Here is a 27,389-nt window from a genome sequence, read left to right on the forward strand (position 1 = left end):
TACAAATTTGACATTTTTAAATTATATTTATGGAGAAAACTGAACTAACGATATGCCGTAATACGTCTTTATTTACATACTTTTTCCAAAATAGAATTACCGTGGATACTTTGCTTTCCATTGGAAGATATTAAAACTTGAAAGCCAAGAAGATGGTTTCGAGAACAAATGGTAATTACCATAGTGACAAACACGAACATATTGTTAAGTACTCTGTGCACGAATCTGTGTAACAACAAAAATGAGATTTTCATAAAATAATAACACTAATACTGTGTTAAAAATGGCTTCGGTATCAAGTTTAATATGTTTAACAACTATTTGTGAAGGTTGTCTAAGTGTGGATAGAAAGTTACAGACAATTTTTAATGAAGAAAGCCTGAAACTGTTTTACGATATTTTAAACCCTTTGGTATGTTCATTTTCTTATTATTCTATTCCCATATCTTACCTTATATCATTTAAAAACACTGGTAATGCTTACGACTACGTCTTTTTCCGTTAGTTTTAAGTCTAACAAGGGCTACGATTTGAAGGTTTGAACCCACCATACGTTACAAACTGTTAATTGAAAACCTAATAAGATTCCTTTAGATCCTGAAAATATGGTGCAAGTCATTAGGAAAAACAGTTTCGCACAAAAGAGAATTTTGTAACGTCTCCGTTGTTGAGTGGCTTGCACACCAGTTTTCATGATGCCGTCATCGCTGAGGTTCTGAGTTCGATGTAGAAATACCTTACACTATGGAAACTAAAGGACATGTTATGTTGACATATATAAATCAGACGTTATATGTTTAAGATGCATTTCGACATTGAAAACATAAACGTGTTTTGTCTTTGTTTAACTAATCTTAAGCCAAATGAGGTAGCATTACATTGGTCTGTGTTAAACACAGGAATCGAAAATACGTAACGTCACTTAAATGCCAACCGTGTCCATTTCACCATACATGAGGTACATGATATGGTTGTCAAAGGGAAGTACATGAAATGTCAAAACAAATGTCTTTCCAAGTGTTTTATTGAATTATTCGCATGTATTGTAATAAAATGGATAAAAATATGGACAGTGAGAACAATTAAGTATTAATAAAAATTTGTCCCTACAGCATTATGGGATGTGGCATTTGAAAAAGCCAAGATTGACCGAATGTAACATAGTACAGACACGTGTTATTTTTCTGTCTATGACAACTGTAACTACTAAAAATTCTTATTTTATAAAGCCAGCAATACAAAGACCATGTTGGTGTAATGTTGCTGGGTGAAGGCCAATACCAACATATAGACAGACTATTTGCCTTGCCTTGCCATTGTTCGGTGTCACTTGCCTAGCTGACCGAGTGAAGATGAGCGCTAACATGTATAGAGCTCATTTGACGTGGCTTGTCACAACTCGCAGTCGCTTGTGACTACTTGTGTCACTTCAGAGAAGTGTTGATTTTCTGCACAAATCGAAGGCGCTCAGCCAATAGTAGTCAATTGGCATTGTATAATCAGACATTTGCATGCTATTTAATATATGCGAAACATGTTTATACTAACACTGTCTCGTCACATCTCCTATTAAACCATGTTTTTAGTAAATAAACATATACATTTATATATATTAGATTGTTACACATAGGAAATTAAACTATTTTACCGGATTTAAATCGCGTATATTTGTTTTTTCAAACAAACCGAAATTTTGGGAACTGTACGGGACCCAGTCAACCGTGACCATGGGACCTGTGAAAAAACAATTATACGCAATTTAAATCCGGAAAAATAGCTTCATTTCCAATATTATTATTGATAATAATACTACTTTCATTTATTTCCAAAATTAAATGGAAATATTAAAGATTCACTTCAATCAGTCACTGATATTAATGCTATACCAATGCATAAATACAAAAAAGCTTTTACACTATTTGGAATCTGTTTAAAAATTTCTCTATGAAAATAAGAATCTTGAGGTTGTAAATGTATAGGATTTATATTTTATAGTTTTCTCTTTTTTATATACTCTCAAATTACAAATATTATTTTTATCTGTGCAAATTCACTTTTCGTAATATTTGAGCATTTGTAAACGGAAACCAATAAATTCAAAATTTCATGTGACATTCCCGGATATTCTCATAATGACCTAAAATATGCCCAAATGGAATATTGATCTACTTTAATTAAATGTTTGCATACCGATAATGACTTATCGATAGATTATGGTATGACACTAAAGAAATCCGCCATTTGTTTGTTCAATTTTTGTTTAGGTATGCGTATTCATTCCATAGTTAGGGCAGCTCCTTTCTTTTATTTTTTTCCATCCTCTAAGAGAAATACTAACTTTTCTATATTGTATCGGGTCAGTCTATGTGTTTGTGGTACCGTCGTTGATTCCGATTTCCATAACACTAGTGCTTTAGTTACTTATTTTGGTACCAGAGTAACGTATTTTATTTTATTTTTATTTTTATTGTAATGGTACAAATTACAGAAAACAGATTACAGCATTGTTTTCAAACAATTTTTTTTAAAAGAGACACAAGAGTAAATCTGCATTCCAATTATAACTGTACACAGCATTAAAAAACTATAGATTTTGGATCTTATGAACAAATAAATGAAAAAAAGAAAACAATAACAACAATACAGAAGAATTTTAAAATAGGTCAAATGAGTCGTTTAATGATGGACGTGATGTTGTCTAATATTTATCTATTTATTCTCAACTTAACCTTTATTCTACAGGAGCCTGTGAATCACCCCCTTTCTCTATGCTGGGAGTGTGCCTCCGTCATGTACGGGATATTGAAATTCAAGTCACAAGTTAAGAGGGCGCACGAGTTGCTTGTCAGTTATATGGTAAACCATACAATTATGGTCTATTTACATTTCACAACTTGGTACCAGACCAGCGTTGCCTTGACAATAGAGAACAGAACTTGAACTTACAGTATCATACATTACCATAGGCAGAGCCATCCGTGCCACATTTAGTATATTGCTTTTTAATACTCTTCTTAGAGACGAGGCAATGCTGTACTGCCATCATACTTATTTCTGCCACCTACATCGACCTACCAAAAAATGGCCAGCTAGCAGTAATGTGAGTGTTACTGCATTCTGGTTTTGAAGGGTAGAGGTGCTGGTGAAATATATAGGCACGTAGGACTTGTCAACTTATGTCTCATGGTGACAGGTGCAGTGGCAGTGCCCCTCATATCTTTCCGATTTAAAGCTCTGCGTGGCACTGCAACTGTTATGAACACGTGTAGCTTACTACCAGGCACACAACTTTGACATCCTGTCACTTGAAATTATAAAAAGAAGCATTAAATTACTTTACTTACTTCGCTGGCTACTGGACAATAACACGTAGGTTACCCCAAATCAGTGTTGGGCGTTAATCAATTAAATTTCAATCAATAATTCAGATTAAAAAATCAATTCAATTGAAATCAATTGCAATTAAATCAATTGCGACGCGCCGCAATTGATTTAATTGCAATTGATTTTAATTGCAATTGATTTCAATTGAATTGATTTTAATTGCAATTAAATTTGCAATTAAAATCAATTCCGGCCTGTTGGGGGTCCGGTTGAGGGCTCCAGGGCCCCGGTTGGGGGCCCTAGTTAGGGGCTCCAGTTGGGGGCCCCGGTTGGTGGCCTCAGTTGGGGGCCACAGTTGTGGCCACTGTTGGGGGCCCTGGTTGGAGGCCCTAGTCGGGGCCCCAGTTGGGGGCCGTAGTGGGGGCCCCAGTTGGTGGCCCCGGTTTGGGGCCACAGTTGGGGGCCCCGGTTGGTGGGGCCAAAGTTGGGGGCCCCGGTTGGTGGGCCCAGTTGGAGGCCACAGTTGGGGCCAAAGTTGGGGGCCCCGGTTGGTGGGGCCAAAGTTGGGGGCCCCGGTTGGTGGGCCCAGTTGGAGGCCACAGTTGGGGCCACAGTAAGGGCAGTTGGGGGCCCGGTTGGGGGCCCCAACTAAGCTCCCACTAGCGCCCCCAACCGTGGACCCCAACTATAGCCCCCAACCGGGGCCCCCAACTGTGGCCCCCAACTGGGGCCCACAACCGGGGCCTTCAACTGTGGCCCCAACTGTGGCCCCCAACCGGGGCCCCCAACTTAGTCCCACTAGGGCCCCCAACTGAGGCCCCCAACTGGGGCTCCCAATGGGGCCCCCAACCGGGGCCCGCACGCATCTAGGGCCCCCAACCGGGGTACCCCACCTGTGGCCCCCAACCGGGGCCCCCAATTGTGGCCTCCAACTGGGGCCCCCAATCGGGGCCCCCAACTGGGGCCCCCACTAGGGCCCCCAACTGGGGCCCCGACTAGGGCCCCCAACTGGGGCTCCCACTAGGGCCCCCAACAAGGGCCCCCAACTAGGGCCATCAACCGAGGCCCTGGGGCCCTCCAACTGGGGCCCCCAACCGGGCCCCCAACTAGGGCCATCAACCGGGGCCCTGGGGCCCTCCAACTGGGGCCCCCAACCGGGCCCACAAGAGGGGCCCCCATAACCAACGCGCTAACTCACCCCCATATAAATTTATCATAATTGTCAGTTTTAATTGTTAATTGTTAATCAAAAACATTGAAAAGATTGAAAATTGATTAATTGTTAATTGCGGTTCTCGCAACTAACAATTGATCAATCGTTAATTGCTGTTTCGCAATTGACAATTAATTAATTGTCAATTTTTAATTGCCAGAACAATTAAATTTTGCCCAACACTGCCCCAAATACACTTTTTTGACAGTTTTTACCTTTCCCATTCCTTCCACAAGCTACGAAGTTGGATTTAATTTCGCTGATTCTGTTCGTTTGATCTCTGTACTGAATCTGACCCTCCAGTTCCCAAATTCTCCTTTAATTAGTCACAGAATATTTCAGAATGTCTTCCAATCGTGGCAATGTTAAGGAAGCAATCTACTTGACATATTTTTGCGTGTATAGTGATTTAATTGGCCAGCTTTAATTGTCTATCACATTCTTGATGCGAATAAAACTGGCTAGATGAAGCGATAGTTGGCAAGTCACGTAGTCAGCAGAACCTTAGACTATGGAAATCAAAGGACATGTTATGTTGACATTTATAAATCAGACGTTATATGTATTATGATGCATTTCGACATTGAAAACATAAACATGTTATTGTCTTTATTTAACTACTGCGTGACGTCGTAAGCCAAATTGAATTATTATATTGAATTATTTGCATGGACAGTAATAAAATGGATAAAAATACTGACAGTGAGAACAATTAGGGATTAATAAAAATTCGTCGCTGCAGCATTAAGGGATGTGGCATTAGCCAAATTGAAAATCAACCAAATGTAATATTGCACAGGCACATCTTTCTGTCTATAAATCACACAATAGCCCAAATATCTCATGTAATTAGACTTATATAAGTAGTTTATTCATAAATCTTGCCAAATTTTGCTTTGGTTACTCAAGATTGCCTACTTGTTTGTATATTTTGATTATTGTTGTAAATGATTGTTTTGTGATAGTTTTGTTCTTGTAAGCATACATATTATCGATATTCTGTTATTAAAACAATTCGCTATGAGGTTTTTTTTTACTATTTCAAGATTACCTACAATTGAAAAAAGAAAAAAAAAGATTGGTTGGAAATCGTAGGACTGCCGAATATAAACATTGGATCAAAGACTTAGGGTCGTATTCTAGAACTCTACTCAATGCTCAAGTTAGGATTGCACTGGAAACACAAGCACTGGAAATACGACCCTAATGGCAGGGACTTGAGTATGATTTTGAGTGCTCAACTCCATACTCAAATCCTGACTTGAGCATTGAGTAGAGTTCAAGAATACGACTCTTAGAGAGACTTAAAGAGATCTTCATTTATTCGTTTCATTTTGAAGAGTCAAATTTTAACAGAACTTTGAATGTAACTAGATTACATGATAATGCGATTCTATCATTAGGTTTATTTGGTAAATAATTTTTATTTAATTTAGATTCAACAAGACTCATTTACTAGGCATTCTCAGTTCCTGAAAACAAAATTATCTATGATGTTAAAAAAATTGCCACAATTAACATGAAACAAAAAAGTGCACATAAATTAACAAAATGTCATGTGATCAAAACAAGATGTTCCCAAATCGAATATTGATCTACTTTAATTAAACGTTTTAATCATACTTTTACAGTAAATTAAAGAAACAAAAAACGATTTCAACATTCAAGCCATACATTTGCATGTCGATAATGAGTTATCGATAGATTATGGTACAACACTAAAAAAATTCCCCATTTGTAGCGTTCCCCATTTTTGTTTAGATTTGCACATTCATTCTGTAGTTAGGGCGGCTCCTTTCCTTTGTTTATTTTCCATCCTCTAAGAGCAGAACTGATAATTTATGAGAAGAAAATTTCTCATCTTCAAGTTAAAGGAAACTTTTGTTGCGCATGGTCTTAGAAAATGTATGTGGTATTGAATAGCATTCTACAATAAGGCCTGTTTTTTATGTGGATGAATTAAAATTTATAATATATTTCATTCTGTTAAAGAAGGTTTAATTCTTGGAATTGAAATAGCTTTTAAGATCTAAATTGCGTACTTTTTTTTTTCAAACAAAACTCATCAAGTCATCAATAAGGTTTTAAATTATATTAGCAAAAACAACTTGGTACGTTTTAATGGCAAAAGTCGCAGGTATCACCCAAGGGGTTAGGAGATAGTTTAGGCCTATCAAATTATTATTTAAGTAAATATTTGTGCTTTCTCTATTTTTCTTCATGTGGTTTTCTTTAATTTGGTTTTTGATACTAAAATGTAAATTCTAAATTGCAGCTTCACCATTCGACCACCTTACCGACACTATCGTCATTAAAAACATTCACAAATCAAAGTCTGTTAGAAATCTCATACCCAGAACACAATACAGAACAGCCAGAAAACTTAGAAATTGACACCCAACATTCAACAAATGAAAGTAATAATGTTGGTGAAATAAAATATGACAAATTATCATTAAATCTAAATAAAATGGTTGAAAATATCAATAGCACTAATGCAGTTATCAATAATATATCAAAAGCTATCGGTAAGAAAGCTAGAACTAATCGGTCAAAGAGAGATGTAGAGCATGATGAAGCGGAGCCATTAGCATTTATTAAAGTTGAAGACCAAGACAATGGGGTTGATCATCTTGAAGGATATTATGTTGATGAGAATTTAGATGATGTAAGATTTGATGACGATGATGATGAGGATAAGGACTTAAAGGTAAGTAACGTGTAAAATGAATGTAGGTACCAATTTTAAAGTTGCAATGAGCTTTTTATCTTTATTTTTATTATAGTTATTTTTAACTGCCTCCGTGGCCGAACGGTTACCATTCCGGACTGCCACGCAGAGGTCCCAGGTTCGATTCTCGGGCCGGGAGACATATTTGTATGGCCTACATTTATTTCTATCGTGAGTTTGGGTGTAATTTGTGGCTGTCTATGTGTGTGTCCATGGCACCCGCGACACAGGGTTTCCCTAGTGCGGTGCGGTCACAAAAACTACCATGCTGCCTAGTCCATGCGAATTGACGACTTCACGTTAGTGCACACAAAGCAATCTTAATGTACCTGTTTAAATTTCAGGCTGTATTAAAATCTGATCCCTTTCAATGCACGTCAACGAAGTCAAATGGAAGGCGTCGACGGAAAACCAAAGCTGAGTACAACGATTCCGACGATGAACCACTCACGTTGAAGAAGTCAAAAATTGCTAAATGTGCCCTAAAGAGTCAAACAGGTATAAAGGCCAAACTAATAAGGGATTTGTTGCGAAACTTACTTTCTAGCGTGTAAGTATAATTTCAGAAGGTCCGAAGCAAGACAGGCGCAAAAACCCGGGCCCGAAACGCGAGAAGCCAGCCGGCGTCATTCGCAACGCCCGAGTTAACAGAAAGCTCGAACAGCTTGGAGTGCCTACGTCGGCGTTAGAAATGGTCGTGCTTTCGTGGGAAGAGGTAAGATTGTTACACACGTCTACACACACGTGCAATCAAACACACAGGCACGCACATTTTTAGCTTCAGTCTATTTATTTAGATTGTGTAATTGCGGATTATAACAATTTGTGACGCACACAGAGGGCAACACTACAAGAACCTCGCGTTTATCGTGGCTCTCTTAGAAGTCTATACAACCATAATTGTGGCTTTGGTTGATAACAGCGAAAGTGTCCAATGAATCACTTTGGAAAAAATATGTAGTAAAATTGAGGATGTACTCTGATATGCACGGTGTAAAAACACGATTCGTAAAAATTTTCACGATAGAAAAAAAAACACAAACTTACCTCGAAATTGTACACGAAAACCGCTGTATTCAATACGTACTTTACATATATAATATCTCGTATCAACTGAGCTAAAGTATAACACTTATTACTATACGATATACATTTTTCAAATGGCTTCAACTTCGTTTGTAAAAATTAAATTCTGAAATAAAGCCTGCGTTCCTGCCGCTCGCCCCTCGCCGCTCGACCCGAGCAAAATGAACCGTGTTAGTACGGGAAAAATTTGAATTCATGGGGTAGTATAGACGCTTAACAATGAGTATGTTTCTCAGAAACTATATGTTGTTCTCCTCACTATAACAGCAGATTTTATCAAATCGTCTATCGCGTAGTTTCCCAAAGTGATCCCTACTGCCCCACTGGGGGCGCTGAAGAGTTCTAGGGGTTGCAGTAGGGACCTCGGAAGCAGTTGAGGCGTGCTGATGCTGTCCAAGGGGTGCGGTAGCATTTGAAAAAAAAACCTGAATTATCTATATAAACTTCACTACAAATTTTTTTATTGTGATTTTTTGTGTTAAATTAATATAAAAAATACGTGTTTTTAATTATTTTTGTGGTGGTGGGCGTTAAAATTTCTTTATCTGGCCTAAGTGGGCGGTGAGCCATAATTTTTGGGAACCTATGGTCGATCATACGAGTGACCCCTGATTGGATAGTACTGCCACCTTACCTATTTCTACCGCCAGTAATGTCAGCATTACTGTGTTCCGGTTTAGAAGGGTAGGGGTGCTTTCGTAATTACAGGCACGTGGGACTTGCCAACTTATGTCTCAGAATGACGGACGCGGTGGTAGTGCCCCTCAAATATTTGCAATTTAAAGCTCCGAGTGGCACTGCAACTGTTATGGACAGGCGCATAACTTGTTCGTCCCGTCACTTGACGTTATAAAAGGAAACCCTGCATGAAGTCCAGTGTCTTCTACCCTGGTTTGCATGACACAATGACGAGACGCTCTAGGTAGTCATTATCCCGCCTTGAGACGCCTACAACGATATACACACTCAAACACACAGACCTCCCACAAGACTGTCTCAGAGAAGCTCCCATTTATACACAGTGGTATTTTTGTGTACAGGTGGAAGCGGAGCGGGCAAAATCGCTACGCAGCGAAACGTTCACCCGCCACGAGTACCGCTGCTACGACTGCGCCGTTGGGTTCAACCACCGAGCGAAGCTGGAGGACCACATGGTAAAGCATTCGCAGGTACGTATGTGGACGACGAAACCACAATTATTGGACAAACAAGATAATCCACACAAGTAAAACAAATTTAGTCCGGGCTGGGTGTTCCCGGTAGTGCCGGACTAAGTTATTGTGCCCTGGTATTCATAGTACAGGTAATATCCTAGTTTGAGAGTAACTGCCTCCGTGGCCGAACGGTTACCATACTGGACTACCACGCAGAGGTCCCGGGTTTGATTCCCGAGCCGGGAGAAATATTTGTAAGGCCTATATTTATGTCTCTCGTGAGTTTGAGTGTAATTTGTGGTTGTCTATGTGTACTCGTACATATAAAGGGTTTCCCTAGTGCGGGGCTGTGTTGAGTGTGTTCGTAAAAAAGTAACAATTGTTGTGGTGTAGTGAGTTTGAATACAGCTAAGAAAATCTGGTTAATAGAAAAATTTATCTTAACAGTAAATGATACATTGAAGTTATTTTTACAATGACCAAAGGTGAGTATCACGCGAGACCGCTGCGCGCCGCGTCGCTACAATAGTGATTTTAATGTGGCTGAATACTGGCAACAGTTGCCATATTGAAAAAATCGGCCAAAAAAAGTACAAACTTTTTTCATTTACATTCCCGCCTTTTCATTTACTTTTTTTAAATACTGTTTTATTTCACTTTCAATGTAGTTTTTTCGCAAATGTGTTAAAAACGTCGTTTGTCCACGTGCGGATTTGTCATTTTCACTTGTCTCGAGTCTCGTGAATAACGACTAACTTTCCGCACTCGCATGAAAAATAACTACAATTGGATCGCGTCCCGGGGCGTAACTTGAACGAACGCAGCTCGGTGTCGCCCTGTGCTTTCTCGCCCCGTAAGAGCCCAGCCTCGGCTTCGCAGGCGGCCGGCGCCGCGGAGTGCAGCGTGTGCCGCGTGCGCTGCCGCGACGCGCACGCGCTGGCCGCGCACCGCCGCCGGCACCGCGTCAGGTGGGTCCTTCGGGCGGGGTCGGGTCCCGTCGGCGCCGGTCGGCTCCGGCCGGCTCCGGCCGAGACCGACCGCGACGCGTGCGCAGGTGGCGCTGCTGCCGCTGCCAGGCGCTGTGGTCGCGCGCGGCCGTGGGCGCCGACCACTTCGCCCGCGCGCACGCGCACGCGCCCGCCGTGCACCGCTGCTCCGTCTGCGGCCACCGCGAGCCGTGAGTGCGCCCTCCCCTTCCCCCTCCCCCTCCCCCGCGCCGTTCGCCCCGACTGCCCCTCGCCCTGCCCGCAGGACCCTCGGCAAGCTGCGCAACCACCTCAAGAACCACGCCGAGCGCCAGAAGTGCGAGCTGTGCGGGAAGACCTTCCGCGACAGGACGTCGCTGAGGACGCACTTGTTGTGAGTCGGGGCCGTGCCCTTCTTTTCCTTCTCTCGACTCGTTTGCGTGATGTGTAATATTTTGTTAACAAATATTATTAGCCTGTCGACACTGTGTATACTTTGCCTAATAAAAATAATCTCGGTACAGAATATTAAAAAAAACCGATCTCGAAAGTCTTTTATCCCCTAGTTTGCCACCCTAAGGGTCGTATTCTAGAACTCTACTCAATGCTCAAGTCGTTAATCATCAAGTCATGGTTTAAAACACTCGAAATTATACTCAAGTCCCTGCCATTAGAGTCGTATTTCCAGTGCTTGTGTTTCAATTGCAATCCTGAGTAGAGTTCTCGAATACGACCCTTAGAGGTGGAATACTTTCTTCAAATTTAAATGGGACCGCTCCTAAGGTACCCTCTTTCCAACTAAAAAGAATCATCAAAATCGATTCACAAATACCGGAATTATCGCGTAACATACATACAAAAAAGTTACAGTCTAATTGAGAACCTCCTTGTATTAATGGTTCCCTTTGCAGCATTCACAAAGGCGAAAAGGAGCACGAATGTCCGTCGTGCGGGAAGCGGTTCCTGTTCAAAAAAGCCATGGAAGTGCACATGATCACGCACGATGCGCATGCGCACCTCTACTGTCATCAGGTCAGCGGAACAATATTATTACCCCTACGCAAGTATTGTATTAAGATGAGAATGTCCAATGTCATATTTATGGTATGATTACGTTATAACGGCCGAACAGTTTCCTAGATTCCCAAGCCAGAAAAATACTTATATGACCTGCATTTATTTCTTTCATGAGTTCAAGTGCACTTTGTAGTTGCTATGCACGTGGACACACAAGAAACCAGGGATAAAGGGGCTAACTACTGCGGGGCCAAGAGTGTGTGCTTATTTGACCGACTGACATAAATGGGAAATGTAAAGTTTTGTATAAATTAGTTGTAAATAATTAATTAGTAATTAATATTGTTTCAGTGTGATATGAATTTCAAAAATCGCATGTCTTTTTACCAGCACATGAAGTACAACCTTAAACATATCGACCCAGCTAAGCTCAAGTAAGTACATTTTCTTGTTAAAAATTTATTTTATATTTGGTTTAATTTGCTAAAAATTGACTAAAGTTAAACAATGTATGGCGTTGAACGTCTCGGTTAAGTTTAGTTCAAAGTTGTAGTTAGTCGCGTTGAGTCGAGTGTAGAAAATTGAAAGAGTTATTGAAATTTTCAATAGTTATAATGGATGTTAAGAGTGTATATAACTTTAAATGCTTTTGGTTGATTCCGTCTAACAGTGAAGGTGTTGAGTCAACGACTCTACAAACAATTGTAGTGAAAACACGATAAAAAAACAAACTACTTCGAAATTTAGTAAGAAAACTGCTGTAATAGTATTTTACTTTTTTATATCAACTTACGTAAACAGAACACGTACAGGTAGTATACGATATACATTTTTGAAATGGTTTTAATTTCGTTTGTAAAAGAGCAAATTTTGAAACAAAGCCAGGGCGTCTCGCCGCTCGACTTAACGCAAAAAGAACCGTATCGGTACGGGAGAAGTTTGAATCGGGACCGAGGTAGCATCGACGACAACGCGAAGTGGCCTATTAAACGAATTAGGGCACTAAGCCATCTCGTACGAGGGTCAAATTCAAATTCAAAATAATCTTTATTTCATAGGTAAGCATTATTACACTTGAAATCGTCACAATGGTTAAACTCTACCGCTCATTCGTAAGGCAGATTTCCCTGAGAAGAATGAGCAAGAAACTCTAGGGGTTGCTCTTTGTAAATAACATTTACAATTATTTTTTTTATTTGAAACATCAGAGATCGAGACTACCTCCATGAGCTAAACGGGTTACTACCACGGATTTTTGTCATCCAAGTACGCAGAAGTTGTATAATAAATAACCTTTAGTATAAAGTTTTTGTTTCACTATAGTTTTAAACCTCGTGAAAGGCAAATTTTGTATATCAACCGGAATCTTGTTATAGAAGCGTATACATTGCCCCTTAAATGATTTTTTGACTTTGTGAAGACGACTATCAAGAAAAGCTAGTTTATTTCTATTCCTCGTATTAATGTTATGTCTGTCACTATTTTTCATAAATAAATTACTATTCCTTTTAACATAAATTACAATTTCATAAATGTACTGTGAGGCTAGTGTAAGAATGTCAATTTCCTTAAGCTTATCTCTCAAAGATACTTTGGGGCCCAGATTGTAAATTGCCCTAACTGCACGTTTCTGCAGGACAAAGATTCTATTCATATCGACGGCATTTACCCAAAGCAAAATGCCGTATGTCATTACAGTGTGAAAGTAGCTGAAGTAAACCAATCTAGCGGTTTCGACGTCTGAAAGTTTCCTTATTTTTTTAATCGCGTACACTGCAGAGCCGAGCCGTTTTGATAACTTACTTATATGGGGACCCCATTGCAATTTAGCATCTAACGTTATACCTAGAAATACAACTGTATCCACAAGATTCAATTTTTCGTTTCTAAGTACAATGTTTGTAACCGTCTCTGTAACATTGGGTGATGTAAATTTCACACAATTTGTTTTTTTCTCATTAAGAAGTAGGTTATTAACAGCAAACCAATCAACTACTTTAGATATAGCATTGTTCACATCGTCGTAGGAACATTGGTGCCTTTTAACTTTAAATAATAAGGAAGTATCATCAGCAAACAATACTATCTCATGTTTTACACCCTCCATAAGGCTAGGTAAGTCATTAATATAAACTAAAAACAAAAATGGGCCTAGAATTGAACCTTGAGGGACACTCATGCTAATTGCAGATCCTGACGATCTCGTACCGTTAACATCGACCCTCTGTACCCTACCACGCAAATACGTTTTAAGAAGGTCGAGATCACGTCCCGTCACACCATAATGGCGAAGTTTCCTGACCAGTGTATCATGGTGCACACAATCAAAAGCTTTGAAAAGGTCACAGAATACATCAATAGCATCATGTGAGACTTCCCATGCATCAAATATATAATTAATCAACTTGACATCAGCGTCGGTTGTAGAGCGGCCCCGAGTGAAACCAAATTGTTTAGGAGACTTTTAAGTTATTATTACTATAAAAATGTGCATGTGATTTAGAATATTTTTTTTAATATTTTACTGAGAGTTGGTAGTATTGATATAGGTCTGAAATTGGTGGGGTCAGAAATACTACCAGGTTTGAAAAGTGGAATAATTTTACTTTGCTTCATGAGGTCAGGAAAGACACCATCATCAACACATTTATTAAAGACTCAGGCCAAGTAAGGCGCAATACAATCAATTATAGAACTAATTACTCTGACTGAAAGACCATCAAGATCAGCAGTATTCTTTATGTTTATAGACTTAAAGGCTTTAACAATATCGTTTGGAAATACATGACGGAACCTTAAATTAGTGATACTAACTGCATTGTTTTCTTTTAGTAAGGATTCAGCGGCGGTGGGAGATGAATTTAACGACTTAGTAGTCAAAATTGGAATTGAAAATTTTCAAAATGCTCGCGGCCTGTGCAGGTTCGCGTGCGCGCTGTGCGGCAAGAAGTTCGCGAAGGCGCGGCGCCTGCAGGAGCACCACCTGGCCGTGCACCTCAAGGCCACGCCCGAGCGCTGCCGCGAGCCCGGCTGCGCCTTCGTGAGTGCGGGGCTGGTCGGAGGCGGGGCCTGCCACCCCTCCCCCACCCCCTGAGCCGTCGCTTTGCAGGCCTGCGCGTCGCGGCCCGTGCTGCGCACGCACGTGCGCATGGTGCACCGCGACGCGCGCGCGTGCCGCAACCACGTGTGCCACGCCTGCGGGAAGGCCTACACGGTGAGCCCGCCGCTGACACCGGACGCCGAGAGCCTTGCTCGGGAATTAGGGGTGCTCGAAGACGGCTTTGCTTCTCTTGTGCGCGTCCGAGCGGCCAACGCCAAACTTGATTCAGTAACGAACGTCAGTGGGTTGGCCTATTCGCTCCTCGTTGTCGATCAGTCCCGCGCGACCCGCCTGCTGACAACTAATTAGTTCGAAAGTTCGAAAGATGTCCCAGCTTAAAACTGACTTTTTATTGCCACGCGGCAAGTTCACAGGGAGCGGCCGCGCTTACTTGTTTACTTTACAACTAACTCTCACACAAAAAACCCACCATTTATGAAATTTTAACCGCCAAGTTCACTCCTTATTTTCATACACCAACCCTGCCAACGACCACCATGCCGTAGGACCACGTGACTGGTTAGACTGAACAGATTCAAACTGCTCATGCTGCGCAACCCCTTCTGCGGCCTCACCCAGTTTTAATTGTCAAACGCCGTAACATTTGTAAATAAAAAAAACCACCGTTAAACCATTCCTCTAATAATTAATAAACAATACGTAATAACATTAGCTAAAATTAACTGACCTCTTTTGCAAGCACAACACGTAAACAACAAATCAAACTCCGTTACACCACGTTTGCAGTGACAACCAACTCCGTCATTTTTTTTCATGACACTAAATGACAGGACGAACAAGTCGTGGGCCTGGTGGTAAGTGTCACGTCTGTCCATAACAGCTGCAGTATGACTCGGAGCTTTAAATCACAAAGACCTGAGAAGCACTTCCGCTGCACCCATCACCCTGAAACATAGGTTAACAGGTCCAATGTGCCTATAATTTCACCAAGTTTCCAAGCCAAAACTCAGTGATACTCACATTACTGCTTGGCGGCAGAAATAGGTAAGGTGGCAGTACTACCCTGGAGAAACTCTTCCACAAGACGCTCTACTGCTACTTAAGTTTCTGAGAAAACATTTTTTTTTAAATTGAGTAATTTTCGTATGTTTTTTACGCAAAATCATAAAACCGTAAGCGTTTGCGCACTCCATCCGACTCGTATTCGTCCTGAATTCGAGACTATACAAATCTAGAAAACTCGGCCCATTTCGGATGTCGCTTGTGCTAAGTTCGATTCAAATCCGAGAAAATACGAATATCGCTTGTACACTTCGAGATAAACCGATCCCTGTGACATTTCGGACCGTCATTTATCGGATCCGGAACGGATACGAATCGGACGTAGTCCGCAAACGCTCTTATACACAGACCAAAGTCCTTCCGTAAAACCTTAACAGACCAAGAAGACGCTGGAGGGGCACCTGCGCAGCCACACGGGCGAGCGGCCGCTGCGCTGCACCGCCTGCCCCGCCACCTTCCGCTACGAGGCCGCGCTCTACAACCACAACAAGCTGGTGCACCTGAAGCCCAAGGTCAATGCCTCTGCGACGGCACTCGGTCGTTCAAATATATCGTACAGAGTACATAACTACTTGTTCGCTATGGGACAAATTCTGGATTCGACAGATTCGTGATTCGGAGATTGGGCAGATTCTTTGATTCGACAGATTAGCTATACAGCAGAAAAACTACAGTTGTGCACAAATACCTGAATTTTAAAGACTACAGGTGTTCACAAAATATCTGAATTTAAAAAACTACAGGTGTGCACAAAATATCTGAATTTAGAAAACTACTGTTGTGCACAAAATATCTGAATTTGGAAAACTACAGTTGTCCACAAAATACCTGAATTTTAAAAACTACAGGTGTACGAGCTGCTTGCCTCGTACAGTAATATGTCAGAATATGTCAGGTGATATCAGCGAGATGATGCAGGGAGATGTCAAAGATGCTGTAGAAATAATACTCGACCAATACCACGGAGTAACTTTATTGTACTGAAAATTATAGTTTTTACATTTTGCACGTGCACAATGTAGGGAGCGACGTTGCAGTTTTTACATTTTGCACGTGCACAATGTAGGGTGCGACGTTGCATATTGTCAGTTGCACAATAATGTACGTTGACCAGTACAACAGGTGTTCACAAAATATCTGAATTTAAAAAAACTGCATGTGTGCACAAAATATTTGAATTTTAAAAACTACAGTTGTGCACAAAATATCTGAATTATAAAAAACTACAAATGTGTACAAAATATCTGAACAGTAACGGGACAAATCTATCACGCAATCTATAGAAATACATATTTACAAAATTGCAGTAACAAGTAGTACAAAAGATAGGAAAAGAATCTAAAGTCAAACACAAACATCACAAACTTATTACATTATTAAACAATATTTCAAGGAGGTACAATTGGTATTAGTATTATTATATGGACGCTAGTAACATATCTGCTTTTTTTCCCACAGTGCAAAAGATGCAAACCATATGAAAACTGACCGTTACAATCATTGACTTACAATTATATGGACGTCGGGTCCGCGCTAAAAAGTGTCCGCACTTGTAAGGCGCTAAAATCGTATACAGAGCGCCAAACTCCGCTTTAGTCTTCATTTGTTCTACTGACAGCGCGATACTGCGATGACATTACAATTTAAATTTCGAATAGGTTGACTTGGGACATTTTTTTCGTGGTTTTTGTATTAGACCCGTCGTCCATTTATTTGTAAGTCAATGGTTACAATGGAAAGTTTCCTTCCAACAGACCGGCCGGAACCGCTCCTCCGCGACGACCGTGACCCAGCCCGCACCTGCAGAGGTGCAAAGTACGCCAACCTCCACATCCCAACCTGCACCTTGTTCTTCATCTGCACCTGCGCAGGTGCAACCGACACCACCCGCGCCGGCCTGGCAGATAACTTTGAATGTTCCGCACACGAATCAAATGGACGTCAGCTGATTGATCGATAACGTAGCTCAGAACCTTAGCACTCTGACTATTAAGTTACACGAAAAAATAGAAACAAACTAAGACATTCCGGTTTTGGTCCCCGGTACAACCGAGATACTAGAGTCGAGTACCCCGTTAGAATTCGACAAAGTCCGATATAGGCTAAGATTCGTCTAGTTCACAGATAATTAGACGTAAATAGAAACATTTTGAAATACATATACTAGTTTACCAGTATCAATGTACAATTTACATAATAATATATACAATATCATTCTAAGTTAAGAGATTTGAGCTTTTATTGTAATAATAAATGATTGATATGTACACAGTGTGTTTTATTTTGTAACCCAAGGAAAGCTTTTTTGGAATCCTAATTGCATTATCTACGTGCGCAACACTTGAGCCGTTCCTCAAACAACACACGAAATTTGAAATTAACAAGAATAGCTGGGCGGCACGAGACGGGCAGAGTTGGCGTGCTCAAGGAGAGGCTTATGTCCAGCAGTGGATGCGTGTAAGCTGATGATGATAAAAATACAATTTTACAGGTCGTGACAAAGCCCAAATCTTGAATTTATCTCTGTGACCTGAAATAATTGAAATCCAAGTTCATCATGTTCAGTCTATAAAAATTGTACATTTTGGCAAAGTGCAGAACTGAAAAGAAGAAAAAGAAAGGCTGCTGCGCTTTAAAAAGCAATCACCGCCTAGTTTTTTTAATAATAAATAACCTATAATTTGACTGCAAAGACACGTAGCCAATGCTTCATACTTCTTAAGTACGTATGTGCCTGACTTGCGGGCAATGGCAATGTACTCACAATTTTTTTCCATCCTCTAAGCCTTAGTTTCCATAGTCTAAGCTCCAAGCACAATACATATATAATTTTTTATATCGTATGTATTCATTTTAACTTCAGATAAACGTAAGATCCAAACAAAAAACATAAACTTAACAGCTCGACATTCAAAGGTCGTATTCCAGAACTGTACTCAATGCTCAAGTCAGGATTTGAGCAGACTTGAGTATGATTTCAAGCACTGGAAATACTACCCTAATGACAAGGACTTGAGTATTAAGTAGAGTTCTGGAATACGACCCTGAGAGTTAATTCATTTATTTGTTTTGTTGTAGTTGATGTCCTCGTAGCCAATGCTCAATAAATTAAAAAAAAACAAGCAAAAACAAACAAACGTCACAAATACAAAACAAGATAAAACAACCTTAAAAGTTCACATGAAAATCGCGAGAATGCGTTTAAATATTTTAATAAATTCGTTTTTAAAGCCTCGAAGTAGGCAATTTATTAGATATATATCCGATGAATACACGCCAAAGGCGCTTAGAAGTTTAAAAGGGAAATCAACTAGGAATACAGTACAATATTATGTCGATTCGTGTAGAGTAAGGACAGTAGCAGGAAACGGTGGCGATGGCTGCATTTCTTTTCTCAGTGTGTGGTGTAAGGACCATGCGGGGCCGGATGGAGGTGACGGGGGACACGGCGGGCATATTATTTTTCAGGTTGTGTTTCGCTTTCATGATTTAGTCGTATCGAATGATAGAATAATCTGGTCGATTACATACCCTTGATATTTTATAACCTGGTATCGCATTCAGTAATATAGCTTCTGTACGTTCACCTTAGAATAATAACGCATAGAAACCTAGCCCGCACACGCTAAGTGAGGCAAGTTAGAGGGTTCCAAACGCGTCCCAGGAGCGCGCGGGCTGTTAGTGCTCAAGGTCATATTGCACCGCGAACAGCTCCAACATTTTTTGCTAAAAATGACGAAATGTGCGGTAAATGGGTGTAAAAATACAACAGACAAACAAAATAGACACTAACATCGCATTCCACAAGTAAGTAATGCGTTTCAACTCATATTTTTATGTAAATATTCACTAAAACAGAAAAATAATTTCGCGGCAACAAGATACGAAAGTGTTGCAAAGTAACGAATTCTTTTTCTCCCCATTTTGCTATTCTGTTTCAAAATAATTATATTACGTAAATTTTAGTGGTGCCTGTAATTTCGATTTATTTGCGCATCTTGAACTAATATTTACTTGAATAAATATTAAATGTTTTCGTTAACTCCTGTAAGTGATTGGGACACTTAATTATTTTATAATACTTTTAACGGCTCTGCGTTCATGCTTTATTGAATAATTATTTATTTAAATTTTATTTGAATTGGAGCACCTATTGCAATAAATTTACAGTATATATTTGTTTCTACTATAGTGTTGGCACCACCAGTACAACTTTGATAGCTTATTATATGTCTTTCTTTTCGTAACTCAAGCGAAATATTTTATATTGAAATATTTTATTTTCTTAAAAGGGGAGCATTCTTAAGCGATTTTTTAATCTATTTTAACAGTTATTTTCTTTAATGTTTGCTTATAGCATTTTCGGTTTTAGGTTTCGAATATGGCACTTACTTCTAAATCCAAGATGACGGGCGCGATTTTTCGAATAATGGCAAGTTGGGTATCGTTTTCGAGATGTTTGGGAATGTTCAATACAAATATGGCACTCATTTCTAAATCCAAGATGGCAAACACGACAGTTCAAACAAAAGCAATATTCGTAATGAGCACCCCCAAATACCTCGAAAACGATACCCAACTTGCCATTATTTGAAAAATCGTGCCCGCCATCTTGGATTTACAAATAGTGCCATATTCACATTGAGCATCCCCAAATACCTCGAAAATCATACCCACATAGCATTTTTTTGAAAAAATCGTGCCCGCCATCTTGGATTTAGAAATGAGTGCCATATTCGTCATGAGCACCCCCAAGTACCTCGAAAATGATACCCATATTGCATTTATTTGAAAACTCGTGTCCGCCATCTTGGATTTAGAAATGAGTGCCATATTCGTAATGAGCACCCCCAAATACCTCGAAAAGGATACCCATATAGCATATTTTGAAAACTCGTGTCCGCCATCTTGGATTTAGAAATGAGTGCCATATTCGTAATGAGCATCCCCAAATACCTCGAAAAGGATACCCATATAGCACATTTTGAAAAATCGTGTCCGCCATCTTGGATTTACAAATAAGTGCTATATTCGTTTTTCATCGACAAAATCGAGCACATCTGTAGGCACCTGAGCGACAATGTCGGGCAAATCTGTAGGCACCTTTAACTTAATGATGAGTTAAGCAAGATACAATTTCCCCACTTTTGAGGGAAATGTTATTCCATGGCATCATTATTTGTATATTTGTGTGCGTGCCGACGAGCGTAGTTACAAGTTGCTTACGCCTACATGAATTTGGTTTTTGCCTCACTTGTGACAGTTCGTTTGATATGAAACTATCCTTCTATGCGTTATTATTCTAAGACGTTCACCATAAGGCCCATGCGACAATACAAATGGCGCCCTATTTTTATTATTATTGTCAGTCAGCCACTGATTTCCGTTCCATGATGACCATGGAGATGACCCTAAGAGGTGACCCGTGCACAGCAGTGGGTCGTATAAATGGGTTGATGGTGTCATCAGTCAGCCACTGATTTCCATTCCATGGTCATCATAGTCATTAAAATATAAATAAAAAAATTCCACCACTCAAAAACATTGGAAAATTGATGCAAAACATATCTAAAATCGGGCAGTGTGGCTTAGATGTAGCCTGTCCCGAAAGACGAAAAATTTTACTTTTAGTAATGCAAAAACTGGAGGCATTTGAAATGTGGTGCTGGAGACGTATGGAGAGGATAAGCTGGACCGAGAGAGTGACTAATGAGGACGTTCTGGAGAGGATTGGGGAACGGAGAGACCTGACGGAGACGATAGAGAATAGGAGGGGAATAATGTTTGGACATTTGTTGCGCAACGACGAACTATTGACGGTTGTTGTTGAGGGAAAGATGGAAGGAAGGAGACAGAGAGGAAGACCGAGAATGGCATTCTGTGACCAAATAAAAAGAAAGGTTAATGTGAGCAGTTACAGGGAGGTCAAGGAGTTGGCTCTGGACCGTGAGGAGTGGAGGAGGCTACACCGACAAGAGCATGGCTCTTAAATAAAATAAAATGAATGAATGCAAAAACCAGAAACGAATTACATTACATATATCAGGAATTCTTTTTTTCTGTAAAGTAAATTTTCTATATTCAAATTTTTGTTCATGACCCAACACAGTATAGTATTGGTCATCCTTTTCCACACTTTTCTTTATGCCTGTTCACAAGAGAGCAATGTATGATTAATTATTCCAACCTCCCACTCACCTCAATCTCACGTCATCAACAAAGTCCATCATGATAGTCAAGATACTTTGAGGAACTTATCGGTTTACACCTAATTAAAAGGAAGGAAGGTCGGAAGGTCTTTTTCAACAACCCTGTATGTCTATACCTAAGATTCCATCAAACCAAATAGTATTTAACAAAAATGTGAATAAACTCGCCTGCTCTTTTAAGAATTCCATGTTTAGCAATGTGATAGATATAGTTTCATTATGACATCAAACAACTTATATTGCAGGCTACCCACACAGTGAAAAGCTTAAACCACTGCAGATCGGTGATAATAGCAAAGAACGGAGAGAGAGGCTTCAACAAAGACTGTACTGGCAAGAACGCACAACACATTGTAATACCCGTGCCTTTAGGTGAGCTATATACATAGAATTGCTTGGGAGGACTATATAGCCTTTATGTGCATCCTGAAATTCTTATAAAAGGTGCTTGTGATATGCACGAGAAGCGGTAGGGACAACTTTGAGAAACTATGCTAAGGAGTATACAAATAGTAAGTTAATGTGCGACAAGCTGATTTATTGCTACGTACCAATATATCTTAAAAGTGTGAATGAGTCTGGTTTTCTACTCTTAATGTTAGTTTGAAGCCAAAATGAAGCTAGAAAAAAAAGCATAACTTTTGTTTATTTATTTATTTTATCTTAGAGGACACAAACAGCTTATACTACAACATAATAGAAATTAAAATACATAACATAACAATGGCAAGCAAACAGTTGTCTGCTGAAAAAAGTTGAGTTGTATAAAATATATGTTGATAACACAGTTTATACTGAAAATATAGCACAATGAATTATATTTAGACAACATCAGAACTATTTGCTATATTATGGAAGGTATGGTCCATAGACATATCAATGTTTGTGGTATGGTCTCTACTAAACTAAATGTAAGTTTATAATCAAGATAGTAGTGTTCAAAAACATTGTTTGTTAGCTGAAGATTCAAAATCCAGTGAATATAATCACAGGCACCATAGTGAAGGACGACGCTGGCCGCGTGGTGGGCGACCTCAGCGCGGAAGGAATCATGTTTGTGGCGGCGAGAGGCGGCGCCGGGGGGAGGGGAAATAAGTTCTTCCTTACTGACACTGAGCAGGTGCGTTTATGGCCCTACGTTACAGCACTAGGACTTTCCCTTTGAATTTATTAGCTTTATTAGTTAAATAATATTATATACGTGGCTCTGTTCCCAAGTAACTAAAGCATTTGTCTTATTGAAATCTGAAACAACGACGGGATCACAAACACCCAGACCCAAGACAATATAGAAAAGTTAGTTTTCTACATTGATCTGGCTGGAGATCGAACCTGGGACACAGATCAGCGATAGCATGAACCCGAGTGCAAGCCACTCGACGACCACTGAGGGTTGAAATAATATTAATTATATCACAAAAAAAGTGACTTAAAGTGATAGCTTAATGGTTTGACCCACCGCCTCTCTAGCAGAGGCCATGGATTCGAATCCAGGTTCGCATCTCTGAGTTTTTCGGAATTTATGTGCTACATTTAATTTGAAATTTACTATTATATTTTCAATGAAGGAAAATATCATGATGAAATCTGCACATTGAAGAAGGTTCACAACCTTCAGAAACCGTGTGAAGTCCACAACACGACTGGCCTGAACGCCGCCTGAGAGGAGACCAGTGCCCAGCAGTGGGACGTGTAAGTGGGCTGATGTTGATTGATGTTTACAACCTGTGGGTACAACTGAAATAATGACCCTACACTCTTGCACTATTTGTCTTATTACTGACTTCTCCCTTCGACTGTCAGATCATGCTGTTCTTATTTGGGAACGTGCCTACAGGTCCGTTACCTATCTGGAAAGTAGGTACTATACGTGCACCCGGGGCTGCTCACCCGAGGCACTTGCCTCTTTAGAACTGGATAAAGTCTGTGATAACAATCTGTGACAACCCTGTACGCTGGCTGATCTGGGGTCAGAACCTGAACTTAGAAGGTTCCTGTGCATGCATAGGCTATAGTGCCCTTCTCGTATAGCTTAAGGATCGGCAGAGAGGGTCACTATAATAAAAAACCAATGTAGAAAAATATTGGGCTGTTCTTATCCGTCTCGAGTGTAACCAACGAGTCGGTTCTTGCAGGCGCCCGACGTAGCCGAGCTGGGCGCGATTGGCGAGACCCGCACGTACTCGCTGGAGGTCCGCTCCATGGCGCACGTGGGCCTGCTGGGCTTCCCCAACGCGGGGAAGAGCACCCTCCTCCGGGCTTTGACCAGGGCCCGACCCACCGTGGCCCCTTACCCGTTCACTACGCTCCGACCTCACGTTGGTGAGTCGACTCTGTTCTGGGAAGTTAATACCAACCATTCGCATGAGTCGCTTCGGTGCATCCATCTGCGCCGTGTTTCCCGAAATCTACAATTTGGGCCTTTTTTATGAAATCTAGTGACGAAGAAGTGCACCTGTCCTTGACACACATAGTTGAAGTGCATTAAATGCCACTGCACCTGTCACCTTGACACATAAGTTGACAAGTTCCACGTGCCTGTAATTTCACTTGTACTCTTACACTTTCAAACCGGTATGCAGTAATATTCGCTTTACTGCATGGCGGCAGAAATAGGTAAGGCGGTAGTACTTCCCTAGACGAACTCTTTCACAAGGAGCTCTCCTACTAAAACTTTTCAAGGTTAGAGTGAATAGGCATTTTTAAGACAATTGCTGGCCAAGCGTGTGTCTATTTATGTAAAATAAAATCTAGATATTTCGAAAAGGCTTTGCGATTGTTAGACATTTTCGTTATTAAACTTCATGTACTTTTCTAAACGAAACACGCCGTTGTATGACACATGTTCCGCTACTAAGCAATGGTCTCTAACATTTTTTTTACATGTGAGCGGTGAGCGTAACATTTAATATTAAATCATAAATGTTTTTAATTTTTTTAGGAATGATTCCCTACGATGACTACGAGCAAGTAGCTCTAGCAGATTTACCAGGTTTGATTCCTGGCTCACACAAAAATTACGGCCTAGGTAAGATTATTTTTATAATACATGTTGCAAGTAATTAATAACGGCAAATGTGGCTGAGGCTGATTTATTGGAGAATTCTGTCTGTGCAGAACCTGTCTAAGTATGCCACCCGCCTAACCTCTTTAGGCTTTGCCCAATAACCGGCAACATACCCAGTAGTGGAGCAGATAATAATAATGATAATGAAATATCACTTCATCAGGTGGACACATTCTGACTGTTCTAACATCATAACTCATACCTGCCTCTGGGGCCGAACGGTTCGGATTCGATTCCCGGGTCAGGAGAAATATTTGTATCGACTACAAAGTCAAAGTCAGATTGTTTATTCCATAGGTAAAATTTACACTTGAAAACGTCACATTTAAGCTACTGCTCGTTCACTACGCTGACCTCCCTGAGAAGAACGAGCAAGAAACTCTAGGGATTGCTTTTTTCAAATAAACTTAAATGCTATGGAATACACTTTGAATCAAATTTGTGTGGATTCTGGAGCCACGTCGTCTACTACATTTATATCACTCGTAAGTTTGGGTGTTATTTGTGTTTGTCTATATGTGTCCATGGCACCCGCGACACAGGGATTCCCTAGTGCGGGGCTATATGAGTGTGCACGCATTATTATTATAAAAACTATTTTTTTTCAGGCATTCAATTCCTCCAACACGTGGAGCGCTGTCGCGGTCTCATCTACCTCCTGGATGGAACGAACGACCCCTTACATCAATACGAAAACCTGGCATACGAAATATCACAATATAACACTAATTTGGCGCACAGACCGAGCTGTATTGTTGTAAATAAAATCGATTTGGTCGAAGGGAAGCGGGGGTTGGAGGACTTTAAACGGGGAATTGGGGAAATTAATGAGGGGGTACGTGAAATAAACAAAAGGATTGAAGGAGTTGGTGAAATAAATGAAGACTTAAAAGATGCGAACACGAAGCAATTAGAAATGAACAGGAGGGTTCAGGAAACGAGTGAGGGGCTTGGGCAAATAGTGTTAGGGGTTTCGGCGAAAACTGGTCTGAATTTAGGTGCGTTGTTGAAAGTGATCAGACAAATATATGACAGAGGCGATTGTTCGTGAGTTTTACTTTAATGTATAGCACGAATATTAAACCGAAGAATAATTAATAGCGCCTGCGCCATTATTTAATATTAAATCTATATAAATTGTACTAAAAAACATCCTGCATTTTTACATTCTGGCAAAACTTTAATTAAATTGCAGAAAACTCGTTAAGTGTTCAGACTACATAATGCTGTTATATTTTACAAGCTTTTATTTTTTATCCATTTCCATTTCTTATAACTTATTAGAATTACTATTGACTACTGTTTTAATTTTGTAATATAACACGGATTAAAAAATATATACTTTATTTTATAAAGTTCTAGTGTGCGTGGCTGTTGGCGCAGGCGTCATTGCCTCGGTCTTAAATGACAATTTTATTTTATGCACTAGAGCATAAAATCCTATTTTATGTGGCCTACACCCAGCATACACACGAACTTTAAGAGCATGAGGAGTGAAAAAGCTGTAGTCGAGTTAGAAATTAAAAAAACAAAGTCTATCTGAAACTCCGTTATAAACTCCCTTTTCTTTTTACTTTACACGCCAGAAGCATACCGCTTTCAACCACTTTGTTTTACATCTATCAAACACTTTATGTCGGAGGTACGCTTTTATGTCATTATCGAAAACTCAATGCTAAATCCATAAACTGCCTTCACGAGGTATGTCCTGGCCTCTCCTGGTTCACCCAACCGACATTATAACAAATTGTTTGTCATACAAAATTGAAATAGTATGAAACTTGACGTACGAATACATTTTATAATCTCACTGTCACCTGTATATCAGTAAATTAATGCAATGTTTATTGTAAATATTTAGTAATAAGTAAATAAAACACTGTTATAAATTATTCTAAATTTATTACTTACATCATTATTTCATTGCTATATTATTTTACAATTCAAACATAACCCTATATAAATTCCATTATTGATTCTTTTGCGTCAAATTGTAATGAAGTGGTTTTTTAACTTAATAACTTCCCGTAATACTGACTTGAATCATAAAAAAAAAATATGTTTAAAAAAATTAGGTAAGATGGTATTTTTTCAGAAGTCTAGTATATTATTCGGAAGTACGGTGTTTTCCCGTAGAATTGTATTTTGAACAAGTTTTTGATTGTAAACAAAATTACTGAATGTCAGGGTGTTTCACTAACGTGATATTAATTTTTTTAATGAAACCACTGCACTAGTTTGTTGGGGTAACAAATGGGCGACGGGTTTAATACAAAAATCATAAAAAAAATGTCCAAGAGTAACTTACATAATTGAGTCGTTAACCTATATAAACGTAGTGACGTAAAGGAATATAAAAAAAAGTTTAGTTTCAATAGTAACGTCATTGCAGTACTGCTTAATTGTGCTATTATACTCCGTCCAACCATTTATTTAACTTTTGACAGCTCGAATTCGAATCACTTAGTGATGTCCTAATGCGTTTCCGATTCGATTTTTT

At 39.9% G+C, this 27,389-nt stretch overlaps 2 protein-coding genes across 2 annotated transcripts; both read left to right on the forward strand.

Annotated features, from left to right (window-relative positions):
* Window positions 1-380: 380 nt before the first annotated feature.
* On the forward strand, window positions 381-17,854 carry LOC113234267 (zinc finger protein 37 homolog). The gene is made up of 15 exons (XM_026469565.1): window positions 381-412; window positions 2,743-2,856; window positions 6,813-7,247; window positions 7,613-7,766; window positions 7,835-7,983; window positions 9,395-9,523; window positions 10,388-10,476; window positions 10,563-10,685; window positions 10,760-10,867; window positions 11,385-11,505; window positions 11,842-11,924; window positions 14,413-14,530; window positions 14,600-14,704; window positions 15,991-16,125; window positions 17,368-17,854. Exons 2-15 carry the CDS (start codon window positions 2,791-2,793, stop codon window positions 17,560-17,562), a joined length of 2,010 nt encoding a protein of 669 aa, XP_026325350.1. The 5' UTR covers window positions 381-412; window positions 2,743-2,790; the 3' UTR covers window positions 17,563-17,854.
* Window positions 17,855-18,808: 954 nt separating this feature from the next.
* On the forward strand, window positions 18,809-25,955 carry LOC113234263 (mitochondrial ribosome-associated GTPase 2). The gene is made up of 6 exons (XM_026469562.1): window positions 18,809-19,081; window positions 22,068-22,194; window positions 22,815-22,942; window positions 23,958-24,144; window positions 24,764-24,850; window positions 25,498-25,955. Exons 1-6 carry the CDS (start codon window positions 18,809-18,811, stop codon window positions 25,938-25,940), a joined length of 1,245 nt encoding a protein of 414 aa, XP_026325347.1. The 3' UTR covers window positions 25,941-25,955.
* Window positions 25,956-27,389: the final 1,434 nt, after the last annotated feature.

This window comes from Hyposmocoma kahamanoa, unplaced genomic scaffold (assembly GCF_003589595.1).
Source record: "Hyposmocoma kahamanoa isolate Upper Pololo Valley unplaced genomic scaffold, ASM358959v1 82, whole genome shotgun sequence".
Classification (NCBI taxonomy): Eukaryota; Metazoa; Arthropoda; class Insecta; order Lepidoptera; family Cosmopterigidae; genus Hyposmocoma; species Hyposmocoma kahamanoa.